This window comes from Perca flavescens, chromosome 14, assembly GCF_004354835.1.
Source record: "Perca flavescens isolate YP-PL-M2 chromosome 14, PFLA_1.0, whole genome shotgun sequence".
Lineage (NCBI taxonomy): Eukaryota > Metazoa > Chordata > Actinopteri > Perciformes > Percidae > Perca > Perca flavescens.
Window position 1 is genome coordinate 18924505 of NC_041344.1, and position 26346 is coordinate 18950850.

Sequence of the window (26346 nt, forward strand, 5' to 3'; positions counted from 1 at the left end):
TTTATTTTATTTTTTACATTTGTAAGTCGTGTTTTGGTGAGTTACTAGGATATCTTTACCTTCGACCACTGGAAGATCTGCCAGCTCTTTGTACTCCTCAATCTTCACCTCCACTTCCTAGCAGAAAGTAAGGCACAAAAACACTCATACAATTAAAAGCCATAATTTTTTTTTAAAGCCAATTCATGTACACACTGCATAACACCCTTAAAGCAGATTATCAACCACACAGACTGTCAATTTTGGGTGATTTTGAATGTGTAAGGAGGCTTGAGTGGGTCACCTTATTGGATGGGGATCCTACATCTTTCTCAACCTCAGCCAAATGGCTCACTATCTTGGCCAATTTGCTCCGCAGCTCGATCGACTTGTCTTTCGTGGCATTCCACCCAGGGTGCTGCTTTTTCTAGTAAGATCATTAAGGGCACACAGTTAGCATCTGTAATACTGCCCTGCTTTACAAGATACATTTTCTACAACCAGACTTATAAAGCACGTACCACATAGTTAAACTGGTGGGTGAATTCCATTGGGTGACTGGAACTCGTCAACACGACTGAACACAACTGACAGTAGACTCGCTTCCTTTCTCCACATCTCACTACAATCAGCTGGTCTAAGCCTATAAAGTAAAGAAACCATGCAAACATCTGATTAAACCAAAAAGAGACCAATTCATAGAGACTGAGTAATTTTTCCTGTAAAACTAATAATACTTACCAACTCTAGGAGAGGTTTCCTTTAGCTTTGTCTTACTTGCGGAGGTATGTAGTGGATTATTATTTTCAGACCTGGCGTGCAGGTGGGGGGCTGCAGGTGCCTTACTCTTATGAATCTTTGATGCAACATTAACAGTTGATCCCACAGAATTCCTTATAGGTGCAGCCTTAACAGAGGCTTGAGTGTTTTCACATTGAACAGATGGTTTAGTCATTCTAGCAGGGGCTACAGATTTCATCGTAATTTGAGATGCGACCACAGTTATGGATGCATTTTCAGATTTTTTCGAGACATTTTCCATTTTAGAGACAGGTGCAGTTTTGCAGGCAGCTTCAGGCAATACTGTGGATTCCATATTAGAGGCAGTGGCCACTTTATATGAAGTCCCTGGAACTTTGGCTGCAGCTCCAGTTCTTTCCGGTGGTTTGGACAATGTTGCAGATTTTGTGGTTGAGGTCGTGCTTGAGATGGTGGCACTAGGGTTGGAGGAGGATGCAGTACATTTACAGGTGGTTGCTGTACTTTCGTTGGCAGTTTGTCTTAATTTGTTGGTGACTGTAGTACAGCTGTATGGGGCAGCTGAGAGTTTGGAGATGGGTTTGGAGAATTTGGTGGTGTCTGGGGTAGAGTTGGAAGATTTGACTGGAAGCTTGGAGATGGCTGTCATGGTTATTGTGGAGTTATTTGCAGCAGAATCCAGATTTGCTGTAGTTTGAGATGGCCCCCACAATTTGGAAGTGGTTGATTTTTTTAATGGTCCAACGGTTGTGTTTGAAGTTAATTCGGTTTTGACCTCACTACTTCTTGAAACAGTCAGAGGGGTGCCTGCCTCATTAATCTCCATCTTCACCACCTGTGAAATAAAATGAAACAAACATATTAAGTACACCGCTCATTTTTCAGCTGCCAAAGAGCTACACAACTAATCAGGCTGACATGAAGCTGCATTTCCTTGTTATTTGTTTCATCAACTCACCATGCAGTTGTTTGGGTTCAAACTTATTTCCCTATAGGCCTGCACAATATTGAAAAAAAATTACATTGCGATATTTTGTTTTTCCCGCGATATATATTGCAATATGAAAAAAAGACTACCTATTTACAAATACTAAATCATTCTCAACTACTGGGGTGATTTTGTAAGGGAGTGCATCTACATAGAAAAGAAAAAGGAAATTTTCTTATGTGAACCAGTCTTTGTTGAACTTTAATGCTTTACAAAAACCAAAGCAAGTAAGCGCTGTGACTACTCTTCTGAAGTGATTTTGGAAAATGTAAATTAGATGGTTAAATAGACTGGTTGACTGACATGACACCATTGTATTCATATAATACTATCAATCCCGGCTAAAGTGAATGATATCAATAATGCATGCATGTTGAGCCTCAGTTTGGCACACCAAGCTACAAATAGATAAAAAGGCTTTCTGCTGGATATAATGGGCTAATAAGGGAATATGGTATTTAGATAACCTATATGAGGGTGAACATGTGGTCTCAATCACTTAAAACGAACTTACAGGCTATCAAACACTGATTTTTGAAAATACCTCCAAATAAGACATTGTCTCCATGCAACTCTAAACAATGGTCCTGACCCACCAACGGATGTACAGCTTATGTCTGCTGCTAACGGTCACAAAAAGGGGTTGGGCTCAGTTTTTTATGCCTATATTAGAGGTGCTAACGCACCTAACTTAAATGGTCTTAAAGTGGCATGGGAAAGAGATTTAGGGTGTGTGATCAAGGAAACTCAATCCCAGCTGATAAATTATAAAATGATTATCCAGATGCTACTGGACTCCAAGCACATTGGCTAGACTTCAACTAAGGGATACTGCACTATGCTGGCGATGTAACAAAGATAAAGGAACTATGGCTCATATGTTATATGAATGCGACATGGTGGAGGAAATGTGGGAGAAAATCGTACAATTGGTTAATAATATTTTTTGCCTTTCATTATGTAAGAACCCTGCCTTGTGTATGTTGGGTATTGTACCGGAGGATACACACACATCTCGACAACAGACGCTATGGTGCCGTTTAGCTATGGTTTCTGGTTGCAGAGTCATTCTTAGACACTGGAACTCAGACACACCTTCCTCATATGATGAATGGTTGGACCTTATGTCAATAAGGTCCAAGGTTATATCTTGCCTCTGTGTTGTAACCTACTAGTACTGTAAAGTCTAAACATTATTTATCTTCTTCTCTGAGACCTGTATCCCTTTTTTATTTTATTTGTATGGGGGGCATTAAGCTGGGTTAAGGGGTTTAAAAAAAAAAAAAAGCAAGCATGTCACTATTAACACCCATTTTTTGAGTTGTTCATGTTCAAAAAATTTCAGGTTGTGGTCAACTAGTGGGGCCTGCTTTGGCTGTTTGATACATTTATCAACATTGATTGGTGGTTTGCTGTGCATGCAGAGCCTGCATGTCACACACTTGCAACAAACTGTGTATCCAAGAGCACTTAAATCAGTGTAAATTACATTATAACAGACAGACTGCTGTTGTAGATTAGTGTTACATTTCCAGCGTCGCGGCTCTGAACCTTAACGTTAGTTGAGACAGATGCCCTTGTTTAACTATATTAGCTTTTAGCCTGGCTGGTAGCAGCTTTCTGTGGTGAAAAATGGCCAGGAGATGATGTGATTACGTTGCATTAATCAGGTGATTTAGTTAGTCTTTGCAGCGAACATAAAACACTGAATGACTACTATGGAAAAGTATGTGCATCACTGTGTCAGTGGCAGCTGCCGCTTACGGTAGGGTTCCGTATAAATTAATTTAACATGAACTGTAAAATAGCAGGAGTAGTAGTACGGCACGTTCTTGCGATAACACGCAACGTGGTGACGCCACGTGGTGTGTATGTTTACATCCGCTGTATACAGCATAGACATACACGTGGATAGCTCAAAATGCATACAGATAACACGCCATTTGGCTTTAGGAAAGTGTTGCCATGTTGCCTATTTTAGAGTCAAACTTTCGTTTAAAAGCATAATTAGGACAGAAACGCCACTTTTAAGATTTATTGTAATTTCGTTTTTCGGTCAAATGGCCTATTGAATGGGAGCGCTAGGGGCACTACTATGACCACTTCAAAATCACTATTTTTAAAACACTAAGAAGGCTCAATACAACATGAAACTTCAGTATCACCAGGGGCTCTACACATGAACTCGAGCATTGAGAACATTGTGTACACAGAGTTTACTAAAGAGAAAGGTTTTGAACAACTCACTTTGCGGTCGTTTCTGCTCGTAGCCATCTTTGCCAGTCAAAAAGAGTTGATCTACGAATGTGAATGAACTGACTCCGTAGGAGGAAATGTCACTTATAGGAGGCTCCTTTTTCAACTACAAAACTGTTAAGAAAAATTCTGGGACGTGTTTGTTGAATCTCTGAGGAAGGAGAGGCTTGGGTCCAATGAAGAATTAACAAAAGATTTAACTAAACAGAATGATATGAATGACATGTCAAAACAATAAAACACTAAAAACACTGAAAACACTGCCAGCAGCAGACTTCAAAAACATGCTTCCCCTTCGGGAGTCACACTAACAGCCACGAATTGTCTTTATTCATTGGCTTAGGTGAGGCCATACCTGTAGCATGCACATTGGGGGTTGCTCCCGGACACAGATAATGGGAGGGTCTATTCTATTCAATCTTACAGAGATAAACATTTCCTTTGTTCTAATCTAGTCTCAGCACAGCAGGGGAGGCTCTCAAAAGGGTGGGACAGATGTTATCTTTCCTGTTTAGACAAGTCTCCTCCAGTATGCAAATTGATAGACATGACCCCAGACATGTACTTTGCAAGCTTGCAAGCTGCAAAGTACATCTGTGAATACCTCAAAACATTAAAAGTACATTGGTACCAAATATTAACATTGTTTTAACTTTTAAAAACCCAACAAAGGTCAATATTGTTTTTCACCAACGACAAAACAACGTATTATCCGTGCATTTATATGGAACTAAGCTTTAGGAGCTTTCCATCTTTACTCTCCTCCTTGTTAAGTTGCATCTGGAGATCGACTACTTTTGACCAGCAAGATGGCTGCGAGCGGAAACAACAGCTAAAGTGACTTTTTAGTAAACTGTGTACACAAACAATGGTCTCAATGCTGGAGTTCATGTGTAGAGCCCCTGGTGAGAAAAGCAACATTTCATGTTGTGTCGAGCCTTCTTTGGGTTTTAAAAATAGTGATTTTGATGCAATCACAGTAGCGCCCCTAGCACTCCCATTCAAAAGGCCATTTGACCGAAAAACTAAATTACGGTAAATCTTAAAAGTGGCGTTTCCGTCCTAATTATGCTTTTAAATTAAAGTTTGACTCGGGTACATTTTCAAAAAGACTCTAGGTTGCATTTTTGTGAGAGTTACGCTTTAAACATTCTAAAGCCTCTTTAAGGGTAATCTGTGTAATCGGAGTTTCTGAATCTTGTTATAACTAAGACCTTGAAAAAAGAAAAGAAAAAGATGTGATTTATTTTCATGAATAAAAACCATTTCAAAAACAGTTTTTGATTCAAGTCTGGAAATTACAGTGTTGCCATGGAAATGCCAGAGTGATATTTATAGTGATGAGCATGGTGTGCCGTCATTCTGATTTGATTACTATCTCAATGTCTAGTTGGCCAATCAGATAGCCTTGTTGATCTACTTGTTGTATAATGCCAAATTGTCTGACCTGACAGAGCTCATTTTCAGCATCAAGGGTGACTGAGGTGTCCACAGGAAGTTCACGTCCACCGTGCTGCTGATCCTGAAGTGCCTTCACTGTCTGCATGGCTGTGTAGATGGGAAATACAGAAGAAATACTGTACAGTAAAGGTTGTGACTTTCGTATTCACATGTTAATTGAAATAAATTAGCTTCAACCAAAACTACTAAGAGAAAAAAAGAAGAAAAACAGTCTCAAAATTAAGGTAAGGTGTAACCTTACTTGATTCAAAGCTTTGCTTTGAGAGGTTATTGTAAATCTCCTCATCCAGATCAACAACCTGGAGTCCAGACAACAACAATTGGTAAAACGTTATGTTATACATTATCCTGGGCTGGCCAAAGGAAAATGGTTCTATTTTCTATCTCAGTTTATGAAGTGACTGTTACAACAATTTCCACAAATGAAAGAACAAGGACCAAACCTGAGCCTCTCCATATCCATTTTCTTGTTCAAACGAAGCAGCCAAACGTCTGATCTCCTCCCTCTGGTGAATCAATGGTGGGGGTGGGAGTCTCTGTAACCCCTAATGTCAGAAACGCTCTTTCAGAAGGGGTAGGAATCACCAGAGGCCTCACGATACAATATCATCATGATACAATATTATTGCGATTTTAATCATATTGCGATATTCTGCAATGTATTACCCTTTTTCCAACTTCAGATTTTTCCCAATTTCAAATGATGTCCCCAAAGGAAAATGTTGTCATTTTAGTTTAATTGAAAAAGATACTTTTCTCTGTTGGTTCATCTCACTTCAATTGTATTGCTGCAATATGGGATTGTCAAGTAGACAGACTGACCAACACATAGATCATAAAAGATAGATACTTGGCATCTGTGTATTGATACACTATTGCCACGAAAGATATCACTCTAATGATTTTTTCCCTTATCCCTACAAAACAGATCACGTGTTTATATATACACACACGTGTATAGAATGGGGTAAAAACAAAATACCTGCCGTATTAAAGAAAAATTCCAGTCTTAAGTCAAGATAGGAAGTGTCTAAATTAGGATTTGCTTCTGTAATTCCAAATTAGGAATTAACTTTTCATCTCAGGTTAGGAAATCCTAAATACTCAATTGTTTAATTTATTGTTTATTTATCAGGGACATTACTTATAACATTGTCACAACCAAATATGAGAGATGCAAGGGTTTTTAGGATGTCTAGCCTCTGCTAATTTGCAGTCCTTGTCCCTCACTTGTTAGCTGCCGCTGCGGTCGGCATGTTTGTTGTCTTCTCTCCCGTGTGGCCGAGGTAGTCATGTATTACATGTTAAGTAGCTATGTTAAAGGTTACGCAGTAAGGGGAATAACAATTAAGCTCATCAGACGTTTCCTAAAAATATAGATTGTTCACAAGTCCTGCAAGTCCACTAGAGTCGAGTCCGAAGTCTTTCAAGGAAAAGTCTCAGGTCATCCGCGACATCTTTTAATGAGCGTTTCTTCTTCACACCAAAACACATCTTTAGGGTCTACCGTCGACATTTCGTTGGTTGTGTAAAAGCAATTTAAAAAAAAAAAAAAACACGCCATTTTTAAATAGTTTAGCAAGCTGTATTTTTTTTATTTTTTTTGCTGCCTCCAGCTTCTTCTTCTTCGTTTTCTGGTTGAGGCAACAGTCACATGCCGAGAATCAAAAACAACCTCAATGAAAACACACATTCGATGTTCTGTGTGTGTGTGTCCATTGACATTGACCGTTGCTCTGGACGGAGACCAGTGAAGGCTATTAGAAGCACTTTTCCGGTGATCTCTTCCTTTACTGCGCAGCCTCCAACTGACAGAGACAACGTAAATGTGACGTGAGCAACGTGTCTGAAAGTTGTAAGTCTTCTGGTAGCTGTGCCAAGAGAAATCTCAATCATTCCCAATCTTACAGAGACGGAGAGTGTAGGTATATGTAAGAAGATAACATAAGCACAGGCTAATTATTGCTAACTAACATGCTAGTTAACATTAGTAATTAAACCTAAACATCTCATGTAAGTCCAAACTGCCTGCGAGCTTCTCCTGTACTATACGGTAATCCCTCTACTGTGCGACAGTAAGTCACTTGGTTATGACACAATCGTTAGCCTATTTTTACAAAAACGTCTGCTACAGAGCCATAACGTGAGGTACAAGGTAATGGAGCCTTTTATACATTGTTGTGTTTCTTTAGAATTAAACGGACAAATACAGTCCTTAAACGCTTCAGATGTAAAGTTATTTGCAGTCAAGTGACGTAAAAAAAAAAAAGGCGGTCAGTGGAATGCTAACAGGAGGTGATCGCTTTGTAGCAACAAAATGGCGCCATCGGAGGTTTGAGTTCTGAATTGAAGCTTACCCCCTTGTGTGTGTCGCGTTAGGTCGCAGCAGTTTCCTGCAGCATCGCTGTGACGACCGGCCACGCTCGCCTCACGCACGAGGCGCTACTAAATCTACAATGGAAAAAGGGAGGACGGGGCACCGCGGCCGAGCCGAGCAGGTACCATGCAGTGGAAAAACGCCATAATATTATAATATATAACTACTGTATTTTAAAACTTCTATACCACGCTGATTCAACTTAACATTTTTCAAACTTTGCTAACTTGGCATGCTTTTATGCACAGAACGAGCACTGTGGATTTTGTCCCCCACTTCTTTGCTCTATGAATATCTCTTCATGGCCAGTATGGAGAGGAGGAAGGATTACAATAAGCATTAAGCCTTTCAATGTACATATCGCTAGGACTGAACGATTTTTGAAATTATCTAATTGCGATTTAAAAAAATAATATTGCGATTGCTATTCAATATGCGATATTTTTAAAGTTCTCTTCTGTATTATTCAACAAAAACTAGAAATAAATCATTGTATAGTATGAACACAAGATTAGATAGATTAAACAAACTGTTCTTTCCTGGAGGGCAGGTCTGTATGTGATGATGAAATTAGGTGATGCATGAATTTATATGATTACACATATTTAACTACTTCAGTCACAGTAGTATATTGAGCACTGACCAAGCCTGGTGTAAACATTCATATGAAAGAAATGCAGAAATATAAAAACACACTTAGTATTTAGATTTTATTATTATTTACATAGACATATGTAGCTAAACATGTGGATTGCACTTTTTAAACACTGTCTTTGAACTTTACTAGACAGTTAAATAAGTAAAAATACATACATCGTTGTATTTTCTTTAACAGCGCACAGAGAAGTTGCGTGCCGTGTGCAGACAGCGTCAACAACGCTGCACTTGCTCAGAGAGGCTATCGTTACGTTAGTAGAAATTCTTTGGTAGTAGCATGCAGGTGTTGCCGTGGGATTAGCTAACTGTACTAATAAAACCGTTGAAACAACGTGGCCACGCTGCTGTGAAAGCTCCCCGAACGTCATTTATCAGAGTCTGGTTGTTGGTTACTCCTCCACTCCATATCTTTATAACGGAGCTAACCGCTAATCAGAGCTAATCGTATGTATTCATTAACTGCATGTATGGACTGGAGCCCGAATAAAACCCTTACAAGTTTTAAACTACAACTCAGAGTTGTTTGAATGACAGAAATCTGCCCAAGGTACGGCGTACAGTTAGCGTTGCTATGGTACTGATAAACAAACCTGCTAATGCTAATTGGTTAGCTAGCAACAGACATCAAACTGACATTATACCGCTATATCACATATAGCGATAACCGACGTGACATGTCAACGTCCTGGGCAACTTTTCTCCACGCAGCAGCCTTTCTAATTATATCAGTATAAGAGCGGTCATAGAGAATCGTACATTCAGACACTTATCAGTCGTTCTAGTCTCTCTGCCATTTCTGTGAGTCGCCTTCGAAGCTTTTCAACGGTATGGTTAGTACGACGTCCGCTGGGGGCGTATTGCGTATTACGGAGCTTATTTCAACTGCCAGTGTGAAGCATTGACATACATAAACTGGACCAACAGACCCCGTTGCTCTGGACGGAGACCAGTGAAGGCTATTAGAAGCACTTTTCCGGTGATCTCTTCCTTTACTGCGCAGCCTGTACTATACGGTAATTCCTCTACTATGCGACAGTAAGTCACTTGGTTATGACACAATCGTTAGCCTATTTTTACAAAAACATCTGCTACGGAGCCATAACGTGAGGTACAAGGTAACGGAGCCTTTTATACATTGTTTCTTTAGAAATGAACAATGGACAAATAGTCTTTAAACGCTTCAGATGTAAAATTATTCGCTGTCAAAGTGACGTCAAAATGAATGGCAGTCAATGGAATGCTAACGGTGGGTGATCACTTGTTAACATCAAAATGGTGCAATAGGAGCTACGCATTCCAGATGCTCGCTTACCCCCTTGGTGTGAAGGCGGCGTAATGCCGCGTTCTATTTACCTAAGTTGATGCTTTCTCTGCGGAGTGCGGACTGATTTGCTCTCGTGAGTCACGTGACCAAATCGCAGCCTTTGCAATTAGGAAATCACGTTTTAACATATCGCAATATTATCGCAAATGCAATCGTTCAGCCCTACATATCGCATATGAGAGGTCCATTAAAATGGACTCAAAAAAATCCAAACCTATCCTTTTAACATTTACTCACCACCAGGTAGCTCTTCTGGTGGTAGGGTCCGGTAACATGGGCAATGATGTCCTTCTCTTTGATCTTCAGAGAGCAGCACTCACAAAAGTAGATGGGGTCACGCTCATTGCAGTGGCATTCAAGAAGTGCACTTAAGCCTAGAAGATATATTGTTAACTATTAATATTGGCTAAGAAATCGCCTCCCTGGATAGAAACATTCTTATTTAATTAGAAAATGAATGAAACTCAAGCAAACAACAATAAAATGTTATGGGGAATCAAAATATGATCAGTTGTTATCAGTAAAACAACATTAACAGTAGACCAAACTGACCAAGTATTCTACAATACAGTAGATCACACAAGACTCTTTTACATTAGGTCGAACATGGATTCTTTAAAAAAAAAAAAAAAAAAAAAAAGGCACTGACCAACGACAGGATCTCGGCTCTTCCTCTTGACATACTTCCACAATTGATCTTGTTGGTGGTTCACGCTAGAAGATGCTGTAACAACAAACATTTTCATAGAAACACTGAGAAGAAAAAAATAAAAAAATCTTCCAAAAACCTCAATATGGCATTTACATACCTTTGTCCTTTGCAGTTTCATGACTTTGTTTGCCACTGTCTCCCTTGTCTGCGGTGGTTACCTCCTCGTGTTCGTAACTTGGCAAGTTTTGCGGTTCTTTACAGAATGCGTCATCTTTGAAGGTGAGCCGCTGCCTTTTATGGCTCATTTCTTGCTTGGCATTCTCAACAGGACAGGTGTCCTGTGAGATTTTCCTTTTCTGGATCAACTGTGTCAGGGCATCTTTGCCATCTGTCCTTGAATTCTTGTCTGTGTCCTTGCAGCTTTCTAGTGTCTGCCCACTTGGTTCTCTCATTTTAGGGTCTTCTATCTTCTCCTTTAGGTCTTCTATCTTCACCTTTATCTCCTGGCATGTCTCACTTCCTGCATTCTTTATCTCCTCTGAACTAGTTTTTGAAAACACCTCCCTTCTCTGCTCTGATTCTTTTTCACTTGGTGTAGAACTTTCTACACCGTCTGTATTGGTGACTTCAGCACCAACTTCTACTGAAATCTTTTTCAGGGTCACCTCACTATTCTCTGTACATCTTTGACACGTTTTCTCACCCCCCTCCATCATCCTGCTGTTATTCTGACTGTCCTTGTCAACGTCTTTCAGGGTTTTTCTGGGGACTGAGAAACATACACGTCAAAAAAAAAATGCATTAGATTATAGAATTATCAAGACTGTTTTATAAGTATCACCTGAATAAGCAATAATACAAATGCAATAAATGATAAGGAAAATAGTGGATGAGGTGAACATAAAAACCAATTAGCAGAAAGCAACATGCACACTTGTTTTATTTTTCTTTACTGCTACACAAAATAAAATAAAAAACAACAACAAACAAATCTCCCACCAGGGTAACCAAAGCCTCAAGTACTCCAAATATGAATGTTTCCATAGTCGTACTGGTACCACTGTCATACTGAACATAAAACATCAACATTACTCTCAAAATGAGTATTCTGCTCGACTTACCCAGCTTCTTTTTAGGCATTATTTGGGGTTTATAGTATACATTGTCTCTCTTAGCTGCAGCTGCCAGGATGAATGTTGCTGGAACAAAATAGTATAAATCAGTCAAAAAAAAAATCAATTCAGTCACAGATGCCAATATGGATCATTCATTGTAATACAAAGACAAAGACTCACCTTTAGAATACGAGCAGGGCTCCCAAATGGGCTTTTTCAACTTTATTACCTTTAAAAGGCAGAAAATATGGAGACAAAAGCATTGGTGCATGGCTGGAGAGGCTACATGAAGATGGTATAGAAACTTAATTTCTGGTATAGAATACCTGTATGTGTGATATGGAGTGAAAACGCGTTGCCTGTTTTGCCAAGTCCAATAAGGTCTCCGCATCTGTGCTCGAATTCTGGGAGCCTGGGTGGAAACGGTCCTACACACACAAAGCACAAATGTTTAGTCTAGCAAACGGGTATTTGTTTTTCGCTACACTTATATGTATACAATATCTAATACACCAAATATTTAGACCCTCCTTTCTTGACATTATTGTACTTATTTGTGTGGCTTCATGGTCCCCAGGATGAAAAGGAACTAGCTAAAGCTAACAAACAGTATTGACAGATGCATCTTAAAACAGATTAACAATTACAATGTAGCAATTTGTTACTATTTGGGAAACAAATTGTGAATAATCAAAGTATGCTTAACCCTTGTTTTGTCTTCACGTCAACCTTGAAAAAAATGTTGACACCTTTTTTTTCACAGTTTTTTTTTGCTTTTCCCAACGTTTTAAATTGTTAAATTTGTCTCTTACACATTTTCAGCGCTTATTTCTATATCCCATATTTTCTGATACAAAACAAAAATTGAAAAGGGTGACCCGAAGTCAACACAAGGGTTAAAATGACTGCAGAACTAATTACAGTAGTTTTTTTTTCCCTGTCTTGTATAATAAATAACTAAGTAGTGGTAAAGCAGTAGTTTTAACAGCATCATCATCATTACTCATAAAATCAGCTATGGATGTGGAAATGAAAATTGTGAACATAGAATATTTAAGTACTGCAACAAAATACTGAAGATTGAAATCAGTGACAAAATAACAGTGATATTAACAAATGTTGAACTAATGTAATTAGTTATTTAAAAAAGTATTTGAATATGAAGAATGAGTGAGTCCTAAGAAATAAAACATTAAAACATAAACATGCAAATTAGGAACAAATTGCATGATAGGTTTTGATTTTAACTGACAGCACATTCCTGCCATCAAGATGTGCTGTATTAACTTGACATATCATTAGTGATTATGCTGCTGAGGCAAAAAGGTCACATCATTATGAATGCATTTAGAAAAAGTCGCAACCAAAAAAATAAAATGGATAACTTATTCCAGGTTTAAAGAGATAGTTTAAGAAATATCTGGAGAATAACTCTACTGCAGTAAGAAATACCACATTTAATTCTCATTTGAAAGTATTTCTTTTCTCTGCCCAAACAAAGTCTAAATCTCACAGATATAGAAGAACAGTAATAATTTAACAGCTTACAGACACGGTGCTTCTTGCATTGGATTTTTCCAACTGTGCAGCTGTTTGCCTGCCTTTACCCTAACACCCCAAATAATCACAAGCGATACTAAGCGACAATAAAAGCATAACAGTCACCATTAATGGAAAAATAATGCAGTTAAGTGTGAATAAAAACACTCACCAGAAACGTTGCAACATGCTCCCGACTGAACACATGAGCGTAATATTCATCGTCTAACAACCGCCTCTCACAGAGCAAACACAGGAATCCCACTTCTGTTAGCCGATTCCGTTTGACACACACGTCGTGCCTGACCACGAACTGACAACCTGCCATGATAAGGCAAAGAAAAGTCAAAAATTCCCAAAGTGCATTTCAAATATCTGGCAAAACCTTTTCTCTCCGGTAGTACTCACCGAGCAGAGGAAATCTCTCGTTTTGTTGGAGTTTGCTGTAAGTTTCACGCTGTGGAACTGCACAGATATAAAAACAGTCCAACATGGATCAGTCAGCTAAAGGTAATCAATTTCATTTCATTTATTTAGGGCTAAGATAGTATTTTGTTACTAACCTTCACACTTTAAGTGAGTGTGGTGTAGATCAAGTCTCTCCATCACTGCAGACAAAATCAAGAATAGGACAACACAACTGGTTTAAACTGCCCCAGGTCTCATTTTTGGATTTCTATGTTGTTCAAGTTGGCTTGGTGGCAAGCATGACCAGAACCACTTCAAATAATCTCACAGAGTAGGGTTCACAATTCTGGGAAGTTTGTCTCCCCAGCTATCCCGGAATAATTTGATGTATGTAATTCCTACCTTTTGAGTAACTCAGTCGGATGACGCTCTGAAACACCTTGTGTGGGATATCAAATACCTGAGAAAGGAAAGATTCTCAATTAGTAATGCCTAAAAAATATTATTTAGTCTACAGAAGATGAACGTTTTTGTTCTTTTACATTAACAAGCTCGACTGTGGTTAGTTATTGCCTTTTAGACTGACTTTTAGCGTGTATGCTATGATTCCAGACATAATGGCACAAAGTATCAGGCAAAGCAGCAAGAATGACATTTATATATCCGTGAGGGAAATCCCTGCTATACTGCTTTTTCAATTATGCTCAGGCTCTTGCACTTACAATTGTATACATCTTATGTATCGACCACAATAATAGAATGTTTTACATTTAGTTGTTGGGAAACTAAAAAACAAGTAAACTCACTGTAAAAGAGTTTAGCCTGAAAGGGGTAACTGTGTTCTAAGAAATCGAGAAATGACAAGTCTTTTGTTCAACCACAGGACATGTGTGTGGAGGAGGTTAAGGAGTAGACACAGATGTGTGGGTGTTTTGACGCATGAAGGAGAAGAACAATGCATCCTAAGCCAAGAAGTTTCAACCCATGTTATATGACAAATGTCATATAACATCCTGAAGGATATCATGTGAATTCTGTCGTATGTTACAGATGATGTGTGTTAATTCAAATGACCATAAGAACTCTGTGTAATGCTGATGATGGCTCTTACAAGCAAAAAACAGGTCTGTTCCAAGTTCTTTGGCATTTTACCTTCAGCGTCATCTGATTTAATCCTTTTTCCCTTTCTTCTTCCCATGCCATTGTCCTCAAGACTTCCACATCCAGAGGTTTCTCCCATGCAAAAGGCAGCCGCCAGGGATTCTGGTACAGCTAAAAAGGCAAAGACAAAGCTGGTTATTATAAACCAGCTTTTTATAAGTATATCACAGAGGGGTTAGCTGTATATTACGGTGTTGTTAAGTGTGTCTGTTCTAAACTGCTCGTGCAATTATGTAACCATAACAAAATAAACTGCTCATTGTGATGGATTCCCAGGATCAGGGCTGGATTGGCCATCCGACAGACGTGCCACTTTCCTTTGGGCCGACACAATTTCACACAGGAGGGGGTGTCTCGGATTCCCGTAACCATATTATAACCGTATCTCCTCAAATACTGAGGAATTTCTACTCCTGTATCATTTAGAGCATCCTGAAAACAGCACCAAACAGCACGCAAAGCCCTGCAGAGGGTGGTTCATTCGGATGAAGGTATAATAAGCAGTTCCCTACTCTGACTAAAGGATATTTACTCCAGGCGCTGCAAGAAAATAGCTATGAGAATCATTAAAGATCAAAACCACCCAGGTCACACTGTTTTCTCCCTGTTGAGGTCAAGAAGAAAGTACTTTCTGCATGAATAATTTTGGTAGGCCTGTTTGAGCTAAAATGCAAGGGTCGATTTTTTTTGTCCCAATCCAGCGTAGCCCAAGATAGAGCGATCATTTATATGCTACTTAATAAGAACACGTGTACATAATTTATTAGAAAGTGGGTCACTCCATAGCAGTATTAGTAAAATTCTGATCCCTTTAATTCACAAAAAGAAAATCAAACAACGTGGCAGCTATTTAATGTGATAAAAAAAAAAAAAAAAAAAAAAAAAAAATTTGCAATTCCTCACACGCATCAGGTGTTGTGCGGACCTCCAGCTGCATTGAACACAAACCACATAAATGACTTAAACTCACCAACGTGTGTATGAGATGTTTTGGGGAGACAAAGTGTTGCCTGAGGAAGGACTGGGGGAAACAGTCCTCACAAGCAAAGCACACATAAATAGGTTCCTCCTGAAGCGGAGTGCTGATACACGTCACAACCAGGGGTACGCCTAAACAAACAAATAAGAAATATTACATTTTTCACTTTAACGCCTTAAAATAGGACAATGATAACAAGAGGATCCGCTCACCAATAACTGGTTGATTTTGCCCCGAGCGCTTTTTGAGGTACTCAAGGTATAAACCCAGATTGATTTTTGATCCTAACGTAAAGGAAAGAGGGTTAGGAGATTCAATTGCAATTTTCCTTAGGTTAGACATCAACTCGAACTTTCCAAGATGGATGCGAATTTTTGGCTTACTGTGTGAACATAAATCCGTTCTATATTTATAAGTTTATATTTTTAAATAACTGGCAGACCTTTTGACCAATATAGTTTCAAACTGATTCAAAGTGTTGCAGCATGTTGTAACAGGAGAAAAGTGTACCTTGGAAATAAGCATCAACACCTGTAAGAAAAGAGGGATATTGTCATCTCATTTAATTGAGCCTAACACAACACCATTATATGAGAAATGAGAGGAAAGTACACAATACCTTCACCAAAGAGTTTAGTGAACATCTAGGAAAAAACATTAGGGACAGATCTTAGAGAGTATATAATGTCACACTGTTTAGCACATCATGAATAATCACAAAGGACTTGTAGGAAGCTATGAAAATGTTGATATACCTCTTTGTGTATTGACTCTGACAAATGTGAGGAATAATGACTTATATCGTCAAAGCTCATACTGCAGTTCTGCCACAAAGGAGAAACAAAAAATAAATAAATACACAAAGTTCACTGCATTAAACAAACTTGTGTTCTTAATGTTCCCTCCAACATAGATAGTATTAGGTAAAGTAATGATATCCAGGCCATTGTAGTGATATTTATAATTTATCACCTGACAGCGTAGTTTGTACGATAATGCTGCTGACTGTACAGATGCATCGCGATACACTGCAAAGACAAAAAACATAGCATTGAGTTGTTAATTCCACATTCTTAACTGTAAAAACATGTTCTTTAAAATATCTGTAATTTGCTTTTTAAAGAAGAAATGTAATACACTGTCTCTTTTACTGGAATGTCTGGCAAATTTTTTTATTTTAGCAGTTTAAAAATACTGGAGTTTAGTTGACATTTCACATTATTACAACCAGTGTACGACCAACAGCTTAAATGGCCTAACTAGTTCACACTGATAATACACACCCAGCTTGTTCCCTGGTTTGACGCTTGTAATCAAGCCGCTCTCATTGTTTTCCTTCCTGATGGATTCCAGTGCCTTCAATGCTACAAGCCACCAAAGGATCAATTAGTAAAACATAATACTGGGTTTCACTGAAGGTCTAGTTCATTTAGAGGAATACGACATAAACTGAGGCATGAAAAATAAAAACCAACCTTGTGCATAGCTAGCAAAATTCACCGATGTGAATTTGGCAGGCTCCAGGCTCACTTGCTGTAAGAAAAAGTCATACGGTTTTACATTAATACTGACAAAAGCATACATTTGGGACACCTGCACTAGTGACTTTGTGAACCATATTACCTTCATATCAGTGTTTGAAGTACTGTGAATTTCCTCCGTCTGCTTTGCAAAATTGAGCAACATGGGGGCAAACGTGTTGTAATCCATGTAGGATTCCTTTGCCAGCAAAGTAGACGGATGCCACGCTCTCTGCACAGATATGTGAATCACACAAATGCTCCATAAGAAATTATGCAATTTTTTTTCCAAACTTCAAACATTTAGATCTAGCCAAGCAGACATAATTTCAGTTCAAGTTTAGTGTCACATGCATATTAGTATGAAGTACCACAACAATGAAATACAATGTGCCTTAGCACTCTCTCACCACCAATCAATAATAACAATTTTAATTTTTTTCATCAAGCTAATCGCCTTATAGTCAATGACACAGATTCCATTATTCCCTCACAGACATCCCATCTGAATGACCTACATCCTGGATAAAACCTAGTGTTAGAGATATTCCGTGTCTCTGGGATTGTATTTTTTAAATACTCTTAATGTCAAAGCTACTTACAAAGTAACAAAAGATGTGGTCAAAGCTCAGGACATGTTTGATGATCATGTGGGCGGCCAAAGGTAGGTTGCAGAGCGAGCAGAGGTAGTATCTCTTCTCCGTCGGCCCAACACAAATGCATTCAACAAGGTGCTGCATACCTACAAGACCATGACCAGAGAAGACCGAAAAAGGAAAGAAGTTCTATAAGAAAGCTGAGGAAAGCCAACAATGTAGTTAACTTTGCAGCGTATGCATGTGAATTTCATCTTGTGGATTGGTGAAATACTTGGATTATTCATTTTGTTGAATTGGTAGCCTATTATAAGATTATCTCTGTAGAGAGCAACAAGGTAATCCCATAACAAAACATTTCTCTAAATTATTTCAATTATTCTATGAGACAAAATAAGCGTTGCCCTTTCGGTCTTGTTTTTTATGCCCTTCCTGTTCTCCATACTAAGCACATTTCATTACCAGCAGAATTTGCATCCAAAGCGTTTCGTGAGGCATTTACTGACCAAGAAGTGGATGCTTCCTGTTGCGGTCTCTTTGGTATGTTTGTATCATTGTCCTCTTTGGCTTGGTAACTAGGGGGGGAGGGGGGGGGGGGGAGATTGCAGTGATGAAACACTGACTAAAAGGATAATAAATCAAAATAAATGTAACATGCAGATAAACAGTATCATTACAAGTAGAAGAAACAACGGGCTGCTGATTTGATTATATGTAACTGACTGATAAAGCATTGCATTTGTATAGGGGTATTAGATGGGTAGGGTCTTAAGTGTATGTTAAACTCCAATATCTGGACAAGCAGAAATGAAGAGTCCTGAGAAAAATGTACACACACCTTCAAGCAGCTTGAGAAGCTTGTCATTTTCACAGAGTGTGTGCATCACTGCAACGTAGGATCAGCTCATTTTCATTAAACAAACAATTTAATAGAAGTCTCAAACAAATATTGCACAGGGAAATCTTAGAATTGCCTACCTTCAGTGTAGGTACTTCTTTCAAGCCTATTCAACAGATCTTCAGGTAAATCCAACAACTGCAGAGATAAAATTAGGAAAAACAGGCTTTCATCCCACCAATACAAATATTGCAACACAGTCTCTTTACATAGCATAAAATATTCCTGCTGGAGTCAAAAATGACACTATTAGAACGGTGAGACTGAAACAAACTGACCAAACTAAAATTGTGGGCTGGAAAACCAAAACAATGAGCTTAAAGAAAATATGAAGTTCCATAGAGCCGAGAGGAACCGCAGAGTTGGGGTGTTTATTCTTTGGGGGTTTTCACTTTGAGCGACCCCTTTCACATACAAGTAGTTATGTGATCCATTGTTGATATACAATTATGAAATACAGCTGCTTTTATGTTTCAATATTCATTCCAAATTATGATTCCAGACCTCCAGGTACAAACCTGTAGTTGTCCGTGCCCCCTCTTTTTCACTTCCTTCATGACCTGAGGTCTCAGAAAGATTCTCGAATCCATGCTGGGTATCCAGCCGAAATTCAGCATGTTGGGGTTTGTGTAGTTCTAAAATACAAAATACTAATTAAAATGCGGTTCCAAATGTTAAGCATTGGTTCATTTTTATGATGTTCAGCACTTACAAAGTAGTTTCTGAAATGGTCACTAGAAGAGAGGTGGTGTATAATCATGTCTGGTGGACGCTTTTCCCCACAGACATGGCACAGGTAAAAATGTGTCTCTGTCTCTGGACTGAAACACAGAGTCATCAGAGACAAGCCTGGAAGAGGAGAATTCACAGATGACCGATTCAGATGCATTCAGATTAGATGCAGCTTTATTCAGATAGATAACCCGTACACTCGAGTGGGAGAAACCGTCTCATACACAGATCAGGCACAGACCACGTTCTCACTGAACACTAAGTTAACAGACTCCTTTATACCGTTTGGCCTCACATCTGGAGAACCAGTTGTCAAGTCACATAATCATAACAACTTAGTGCCCCATCCTTAGGTGGTCTCTGATGTCGGTTAGACCTCCTCTAAAAAAGGTCACAGGTGAAGATTACGTATCTTGTTTTTCAGCTCTCCGCACAAAACATAATAAATTACACCTGGAGAATATTAGTCCTCAAGGCATCCGATACAGTCATTGTGTCGTACCCAGATGTTTCCCATGATCATCACCACTTGGGTCCCTCACATCAACATTAGTTGGCACGTGAAGTTCACACACATAATAACCCTATATAATATATTGTATAAGATATCTCTGAAAGCATGCAGACTTAATGTTCAACCTATCAATCTTCAGCAGTAATATACATTGTGTCACAGGTTTACATTTGTTTTAATGAGAACAATCCTATAGGTCCATGTCCATCTGATGCCTGATACATTGCTTTAAGCTACAAATTCTGTACATTTTTATGAGCCATCAACTAAAATAAATATTAGTAAGACAAATATTTAGTCATAAAGACAAGCACAGACAATAATGTGTCCTTTTTCCCTTCAGCTATGATAATAACATAATACTGCGTCAGCATAGATTTCTAGTTTGTTAAATAAAAGACTGTGCTTTAAAAAGGTAGAGTATACAGTATAAGTATGTTGCCACAGTAATATAGAAGCAAAGATTCAGTTAGACTAAAATTGAACAGAAATTTTACTGCCATGTCAATCAGGTGCACAATGTTGCCCTATTTCTCATATTGCGGTCAATCATTCTAACTCTGCAACAGTAAAGGAGTGGTTGGTCTCCTGTTGGGATGTATGAGAAAAAAGGGTAAACTACCAGCAAACTTAAATACACTTTACTAACCTATGACGGGTTGTTTGATGTCATGCCTGGCACGTGGATGGATCATAACAAGATAGGGAAAGAAGCCTGTAGAGTATACATAACAATGAAAGAAAAGAAGATTACGCTTGAGCTACTCAGGACATAACCTGACTCCGCCAGATGGATCGCTTCGCATTTACTCGGCATATCCATCTGGGAACTTTCCGTTGGAGAACTTTTGGAAAGTGGTGAAAATACTGGTTAGCTGATTGGATGAAGCATCTGTCTATCACCTATGTTGGTGATAGACGGTCCAAATCAACCAATCAGATCCACGAAGCGTATGAAAATACAACCACAAGCCCGCCCCTGCTGCTGCAGGCAAAGCATAGCTCGTTAGCTTAGCAAGCAAGGAACATGTCGGTAAAGGATATTTGCCGTTTGTGTAACGAGAATTTAGGAATAAAAGTCACCATTTCAGGTTCACGGACCGCTGTCTGAAATTACTGGTTAGCTGATCGGATAAACCATCTGTCTATCACCACCTAACCCGCCTCAAAACCAACGCTGATTGGCCCGGTCGTTTGGCTAACGGCTCCAAATTTTCTCTATCTCAAGATGCCAGACTGGTCTGCGAGTGGAAAACTGGAGCTCGCGAGATCAGGACGGTCTCACGAGGCTACTCAGGACAGCCCACATTACTTAAATCTTAACTTTAAATAAATGGGTCCCGTGATGTACATTGGCCACATATGACATTCAAATTTGTTAATTTTTGCACATTATGTGTTTCAACCTTCTCAGTCTAAATAATAGGCAAAAGGTATATGAATGTTTACAACAACCTAAGTTATACACTATATAAAAGAAGTGGATGTAGCCACCGTTAGGGGTGGGAATCACAGGGTAACTCACGATACCATACATGGCTTACGATACAGATAATATCACGATACAGCAATAATCAATATATTGCTAGACAATCCTATAATGATACATCACGATATTATAATAAGATTCATTAACGAATCCAGGTATTTTGCTAGAACCCACCGTTAGGGGTAATGTGCAAAACAATGCAGCAATGTGGGCAAGGAAGAAGAAGGCCATTAGCAAGGAAAATATCAATGTGAACGATGCAGGTTTCAATATTTACAACAATAACAAAAAAGAAATCACTCAACAACACTGTGTAAACAGGAGTTTTGTTTACAAGCACCAAACAGGGTGCAAAGAAGCATGCTTACCCAGACCCCTGAATGTATCTAAAGAAGAAGTGAATAAGTAAGAAAAAAAAAAAAAAAAGAAGAAGATGATTAATATTAATTCTGTCAGGTCCATTAAAGTCAAGAACACAGACAATAAAAATGCTTTAGGAAATTTTATTAAATAAATTACGAATTAAATTAGGCAATATGGTTCTGTTCACAGGAGTCCCCTGACCTTTCATGAGTACCATGCAAAAGCAGTGAATCAGGGGACAGCAGCAGCATTAGGGGACGCTCACACAGGTTAAGACTGGGAGAGCTAAACTATTCCCCCATATGAACAGAGCAGCGATGACATAAAAGCAAATGCCACATTATACACAACAAGGTGGAGCAGGGGAGGAGGTGGGTAGCATAGATGCGAGCAACAAGCAGTTAGGAGCAAACTAAAGCAGCTTAAGTAGGGCGCCCTGTTTGAGTGTAGCCATTTATCAGCGAGGGGAGTTGACCAGCTGATGCGCACAAATCAGCTGTTGCAGCTCAGCTGATGCAACCGTGTTGTTGGCCAATAGCGGTTAGCAGCGTCTTGACTACTTGGCCTGCCAGAACTGCTGCTGATACTCCATTAACAAGTTTCCGACACACGTTTTGCTTATTAGGACACCCATGGAGGTGACGCCATGCACATTAATGCCAGTGGTTTCAGTATATTCCAGTGATCAACAGGTGATGCTAAACAGGGTTGATAGCATTTTATCGAATCTGAATCCTTTGCCAAACAAACAGGAAAAGAGAAGAAGCAGGCTTACCCCGACCCTTGAACATATCTAAAAAGAAATAGGAAGGGGGATAAAAAAAAGATTAATTGAATGGAAATAATTTTGAGTAACACGTTTCCTCATGCAGGAAACAAGAAATAGAAATATGAATTACCTTTCTGGAAGACTTCTGCCATTTTCTGTTGGTAAAGAACAGAGGAAACATGCAGAGGTGGTTAATTATTGCAGAGGCAAATGTAGAAATATGGAGACTGCCTTATGATACAGAACAACTGCACTAACTGAGTCAAACAGAACTGGTCTTTTCTCACCAATGGCTTCCACTTTTAACTAAACAGTTAGCCAGCTTACTTCTAATGAAGTTCATGAGACAGATCTACAGACAGATCTAGACAGAAGTATCTTGGCCATGATGTAAAAGCGTGGGGTGCAAGCGAAAGTCTAACCGACTGGGGAAGTGGCAGAATGCCTGATTAGGTAGAAAACAAAAACAAAAAGCTAAACTTGTTCCACTAGATAAGCAAAAAGGATCAGGCATAGCAGAAGGTGGGGACAATGTGACTTGTTTTTTTCACACTATAAAATGTAATGTTAAGTGCTCATTTATCTAGTCTTTCCCACATGCTTATGCAGGGACTCTTGCTTGCAGGCAATAAAAAAAGTATTCTCAGGAATTAGGGACAAAGACAGATATTGTGTTGAGTATTTCAGTACCATCATCTCACCAACACTAGACAGCATCAGGTTTTCTGATTGCCACGACAGTTTGCCTGTTCTACATATGTTGTTTACCAACAGGCCAATGACATGCAGTCAAAGGTCCCATATTATGCTCACTTTAATGTATTTTTGGGTTTCTACTGGAATATGTTTACATGCTTTAATGTTCAAAAACTGTATTTTTTCATACTGTCTGAATGTATCTGTATTCACACTGTCTGAAGCGCTCCGTTTTGGCGCCTGTCTCTTTAAGAAAATTGGAAACTTCCTTCCTCATCAAAACCCTTGTGTTTAATTTGGTTGGTGAATAGTGCAGAGTGGGAATTGTGTCCAGAAAATACTCTGAGAATTACCAGGTTAAGTGCTCACCTGTCGATGTAGGCTTGAGTGCACATGTTTCTTCAAATCAAACACCTTGTTGTATTTGGTGAGGCAGACCTAGAAGACAACAAAAGTGCATCAGCATTGTGAAACAGAATAAGGGACATTTGTGGATAAATACTATCCACAAATCTTGGCTCATGTAAACAAATGTTCTTCCAGTCCTCACTTCAAAATGGATAAAGGTTTGTTGATTTGGTACGAAACCTCCACCAGTATAACCAATAGCCTTTCAATTGTATTTATTATTTTGTTTAGGAAACCCAAGGTCCAGTGAAACCCTAGGCCCATCACAGTAGAGTGTTGCTACCCGGGTCAGGTACAAACAAATATTTAAGAATATTACTTGACATGGTGCTTTAAAATTCTTTTTAGTGAAAATATAGTATAAACCGTCTGGGTTGGGCTACATTTTGTTCAGTGCTGGGGCTTGTTATTTAGCCTAAGTGACAATACAGTCTCGCATTGCCAGACCTATCTACATGAACAATGCATGAACACAACCCATTGGGTCAGGGTTAGGCTATTCAGGCAATAATATTAATGCAACACAAACTCCCTGCTTGACTTTACATTAACCGCATTATGCTCAGGTCTGATTCACACACAAAAAAAACAGATTGCCTGTCAGATCAGGCTCAGTTATTCTCTCAGACTCGGGTATAAACATATGCATCCCAAACAGCACTCTACATCACGGCATGGGGAGAGAAAGTATGGTGGAAGGCAGGTTGGTTGTCCTGGACTATTATTTTGGCTTGACAGTTTGATCTACCCTGCCTCTACTCAAAAGCTAAAATTAGCAACCTAACCATGCATACTGCGACAAAAGAACACAGCTGTGTTGCAACATTACCACATCTGAACACAGAGTTACATCCATTGAGTTCAAACACAACAGAAGTCAATGAACAACCAATTCAAAGCCCAACTATCAAATTTATTTGTCACATTTAACGAGGTACAATTGTAAATGTAAAATTCCATCAGCCCCTTCAACTTGTGCATGCTTCATTATAAAGCAGACTGTGGGGGGCTCCTTCTGAGCATCTGTGCTGGCCTGATGTATCCAGTATCTTCTACCCACTGAACCACTCTCTGCAGGGCCTTGCGGTCCTGTTCAGTGCAGTTTCCGTACCAGTTCCCCATCACTCGCACAGCACGCAAGTCTCTTGAACCGATAATGGATAAGAATTAATATGCCAATACAACAATAGGATAAAGTAGCAAGAGAGGAAGGGAGGGGGGAAAGTTGGTTTTGCTGGTCTTTCATATGGCTTTCAGTCTCTGGCCAGTAAATGAAAAAAAAAAAAAAGAAAAGGTATTAATGTGGAAATGTGACATGGTCAAATGTATTCACTTGGCTCCACATTTGAGCACACACAGTGTGCTCACTTGGCTCCACAGCGCTGCGAAGTAAGGTCTGTCAATGTGAGACTAGGGTGGAGCTGACAGCTATGCTGCTCTGAGTCTTCTGACTATTGTTTTAAGAGGTCTCCCGTGAGTATCTTAACTTCATGGAAGTGTGATACTAAGTTGAGTACCCACTTTAAGCATAATAATCTTTCAGCGTATTGTAATTCAAGAGGTCAGAGAGAAAACTAGGCGTCTGCACCTCTTCTTGGCTCGGTTTCCAGACTTTAGATAATCTAGCCTTGATGGGTCATTTCCTATTGTTTTTTCTGTGCATGCACTGCCTGGGCGACAAAGAGGGGAGAGAGATGAGCTTGTTGTCTGAAGAGGTCTTTTAAAAACACATATGTAGCAATTGCTATGTTACACAAAACCTAAAACATTGATGAAAACGTGCCCATTTTAAGCTAGGCCACCACCATCAAAGTTTTCACCTGAATCTGGTAAGGGCAGGACTGGAGGACCAAGGGCTAGCACTAGCAGAAAATCAATGCCCCGAAAATAAGCTCTTAGCAGAGTAAGTCTTACTTTTAATTCTTTTAACTCTTAAATTTTGCTGATTTCATAATGTTTTAGTCTAATAATTTCAGAATAGAGAAGCGAGTAACATACATGTTAGCTTGGCTATTGCATTAGCAAACATTTGGTAGCTGATGATTTGATGACATGAGTAGCTAAAATTGCATTTGAAACCATTCCGTCATCTGGATTAAAAATGCACTGACTGCAAGTTCCTAGCATCAGGGCTTCAGTATAATAATACACACACACACAGAGAGAGACAGAGAGAGAAAGAGAGAGAGAGAGAGAGATAGCCATCCAATTCTAAGTTAAGGGTTAGTAATGCTTTTAGTAATGTGTTTGAATAGAGGTTTTGACATGTCAGAGCTGCTTTGGTTTTAATTCTTTGTTTTTATTATTATTACTGATCCAGTTAGTAACTAAGCTTGTATCCTATATTTTTGTGTGATTTTGAACCTCTGTTTTCAGATTTTGGCAGAGAGTGCAGCCAGTAATGAAGGGATAGATGCACCTAGCACTGTAGATTGAGGGCTTCTCTCTACAGGATCCTGGACCATTAGTGCTTCATCGTGGGTCAAAGTGCAACATCAAATGTCTGCAACACTCATCAGGTAGTGCAACTTGTATGTATCATTAGCTGTATATGACACAAACATTTACAAATTACTTCTAATGGTAGAAAGAAGACATTTCATACTGGACTGTATTAGGTTGTGCATGCGTTGTGACCACTGACTATGTAATGTTGTACAACTGTCAACATTAATCTATTTTCATCTTAGCTGTTCAGGTAAAGGC

The 26346-nt window shown here is 39.0% G+C and overlaps 1 protein-coding gene across 5 annotated transcripts in view; it reads right to left on the reverse strand.

The window, feature by feature from the left end:
• LOC114567582 (uncharacterized) overlaps positions 1-26346 on the reverse strand; it is a 42911-nt gene that overhangs the window by 8690 nt on the left and 7875 nt on the right. For 3 of the 5 annotated variants that reach the window (XM_028596640.1, XM_028596641.1, XM_028596639.1), the window contains exons 3-40: positions 23602-23670; positions 22667-22691; positions 22543-22560; positions 21773-21790; positions 20565-20630; positions 19382-19518; positions 19188-19304; positions 18750-18807; positions 18610-18657; positions 18278-18346; positions 17778-17917; positions 17279-17407; positions 17131-17188; positions 16939-17019; positions 16628-16683; positions 16411-16479; positions 16275-16299; positions 16166-16186; positions 15868-15939; positions 15647-15786; positions 14668-14787; positions 13918-13975; positions 13671-13715; positions 13516-13572; positions 13280-13428; positions 11895-11996; positions 11749-11797; positions 11575-11652; positions 10611-11222; positions 10451-10525; positions 10039-10175; positions 5887-5988; positions 5685-5742; positions 5430-5530; positions 721-1573; positions 501-622; positions 284-406; positions 60-117 (exon numbers count right to left, since the gene is read on the reverse strand). In XM_028596640.1, coding sequence (XP_028452441.1) covers positions 60-117; positions 284-406; positions 501-622; positions 721-1573; positions 5430-5530; positions 5685-5742; positions 5887-5988; positions 10039-10175; positions 10451-10525; positions 10611-11222; positions 11575-11652; positions 11749-11797; positions 11895-11996; positions 13280-13428; positions 13516-13572; positions 13671-13715; positions 13918-13975; positions 14668-14787; positions 15647-15786; positions 15868-15939; positions 16166-16186; positions 16275-16299; positions 16411-16479; positions 16628-16683; positions 16939-17019; positions 17131-17188; positions 17279-17407; positions 17778-17917; positions 18278-18346; positions 18610-18657; positions 18750-18807; positions 19188-19304; positions 19382-19518; positions 20565-20630; positions 21773-21790; positions 22543-22560; positions 22667-22691; positions 23602-23670 — 4315 coding nt within the window. The remainder of the gene's footprint in view (positions 1-59; positions 118-283; positions 407-500; positions 623-720; positions 1574-5429; positions 5531-5684; positions 5743-5886; positions 5989-10038; positions 10176-10450; positions 10526-10610; positions 11223-11574; positions 11653-11748; positions 11798-11894; positions 11997-13279; positions 13429-13515; positions 13573-13670; positions 13716-13917; positions 13976-14667; positions 14788-15646; positions 15787-15867; positions 15940-16165; positions 16187-16274; positions 16300-16410; positions 16480-16627; positions 16684-16938; positions 17020-17130; positions 17189-17278; positions 17408-17777; positions 17918-18277; positions 18347-18609; positions 18658-18749; positions 18808-19187; positions 19305-19381; positions 19519-20564; positions 20631-21772; positions 21791-22542; positions 22561-22666; positions 22692-23601; positions 23671-26346) is intronic. The other 2 variants (XM_028596642.1, XM_028596643.1) reach the window with 2 other exon arrangements.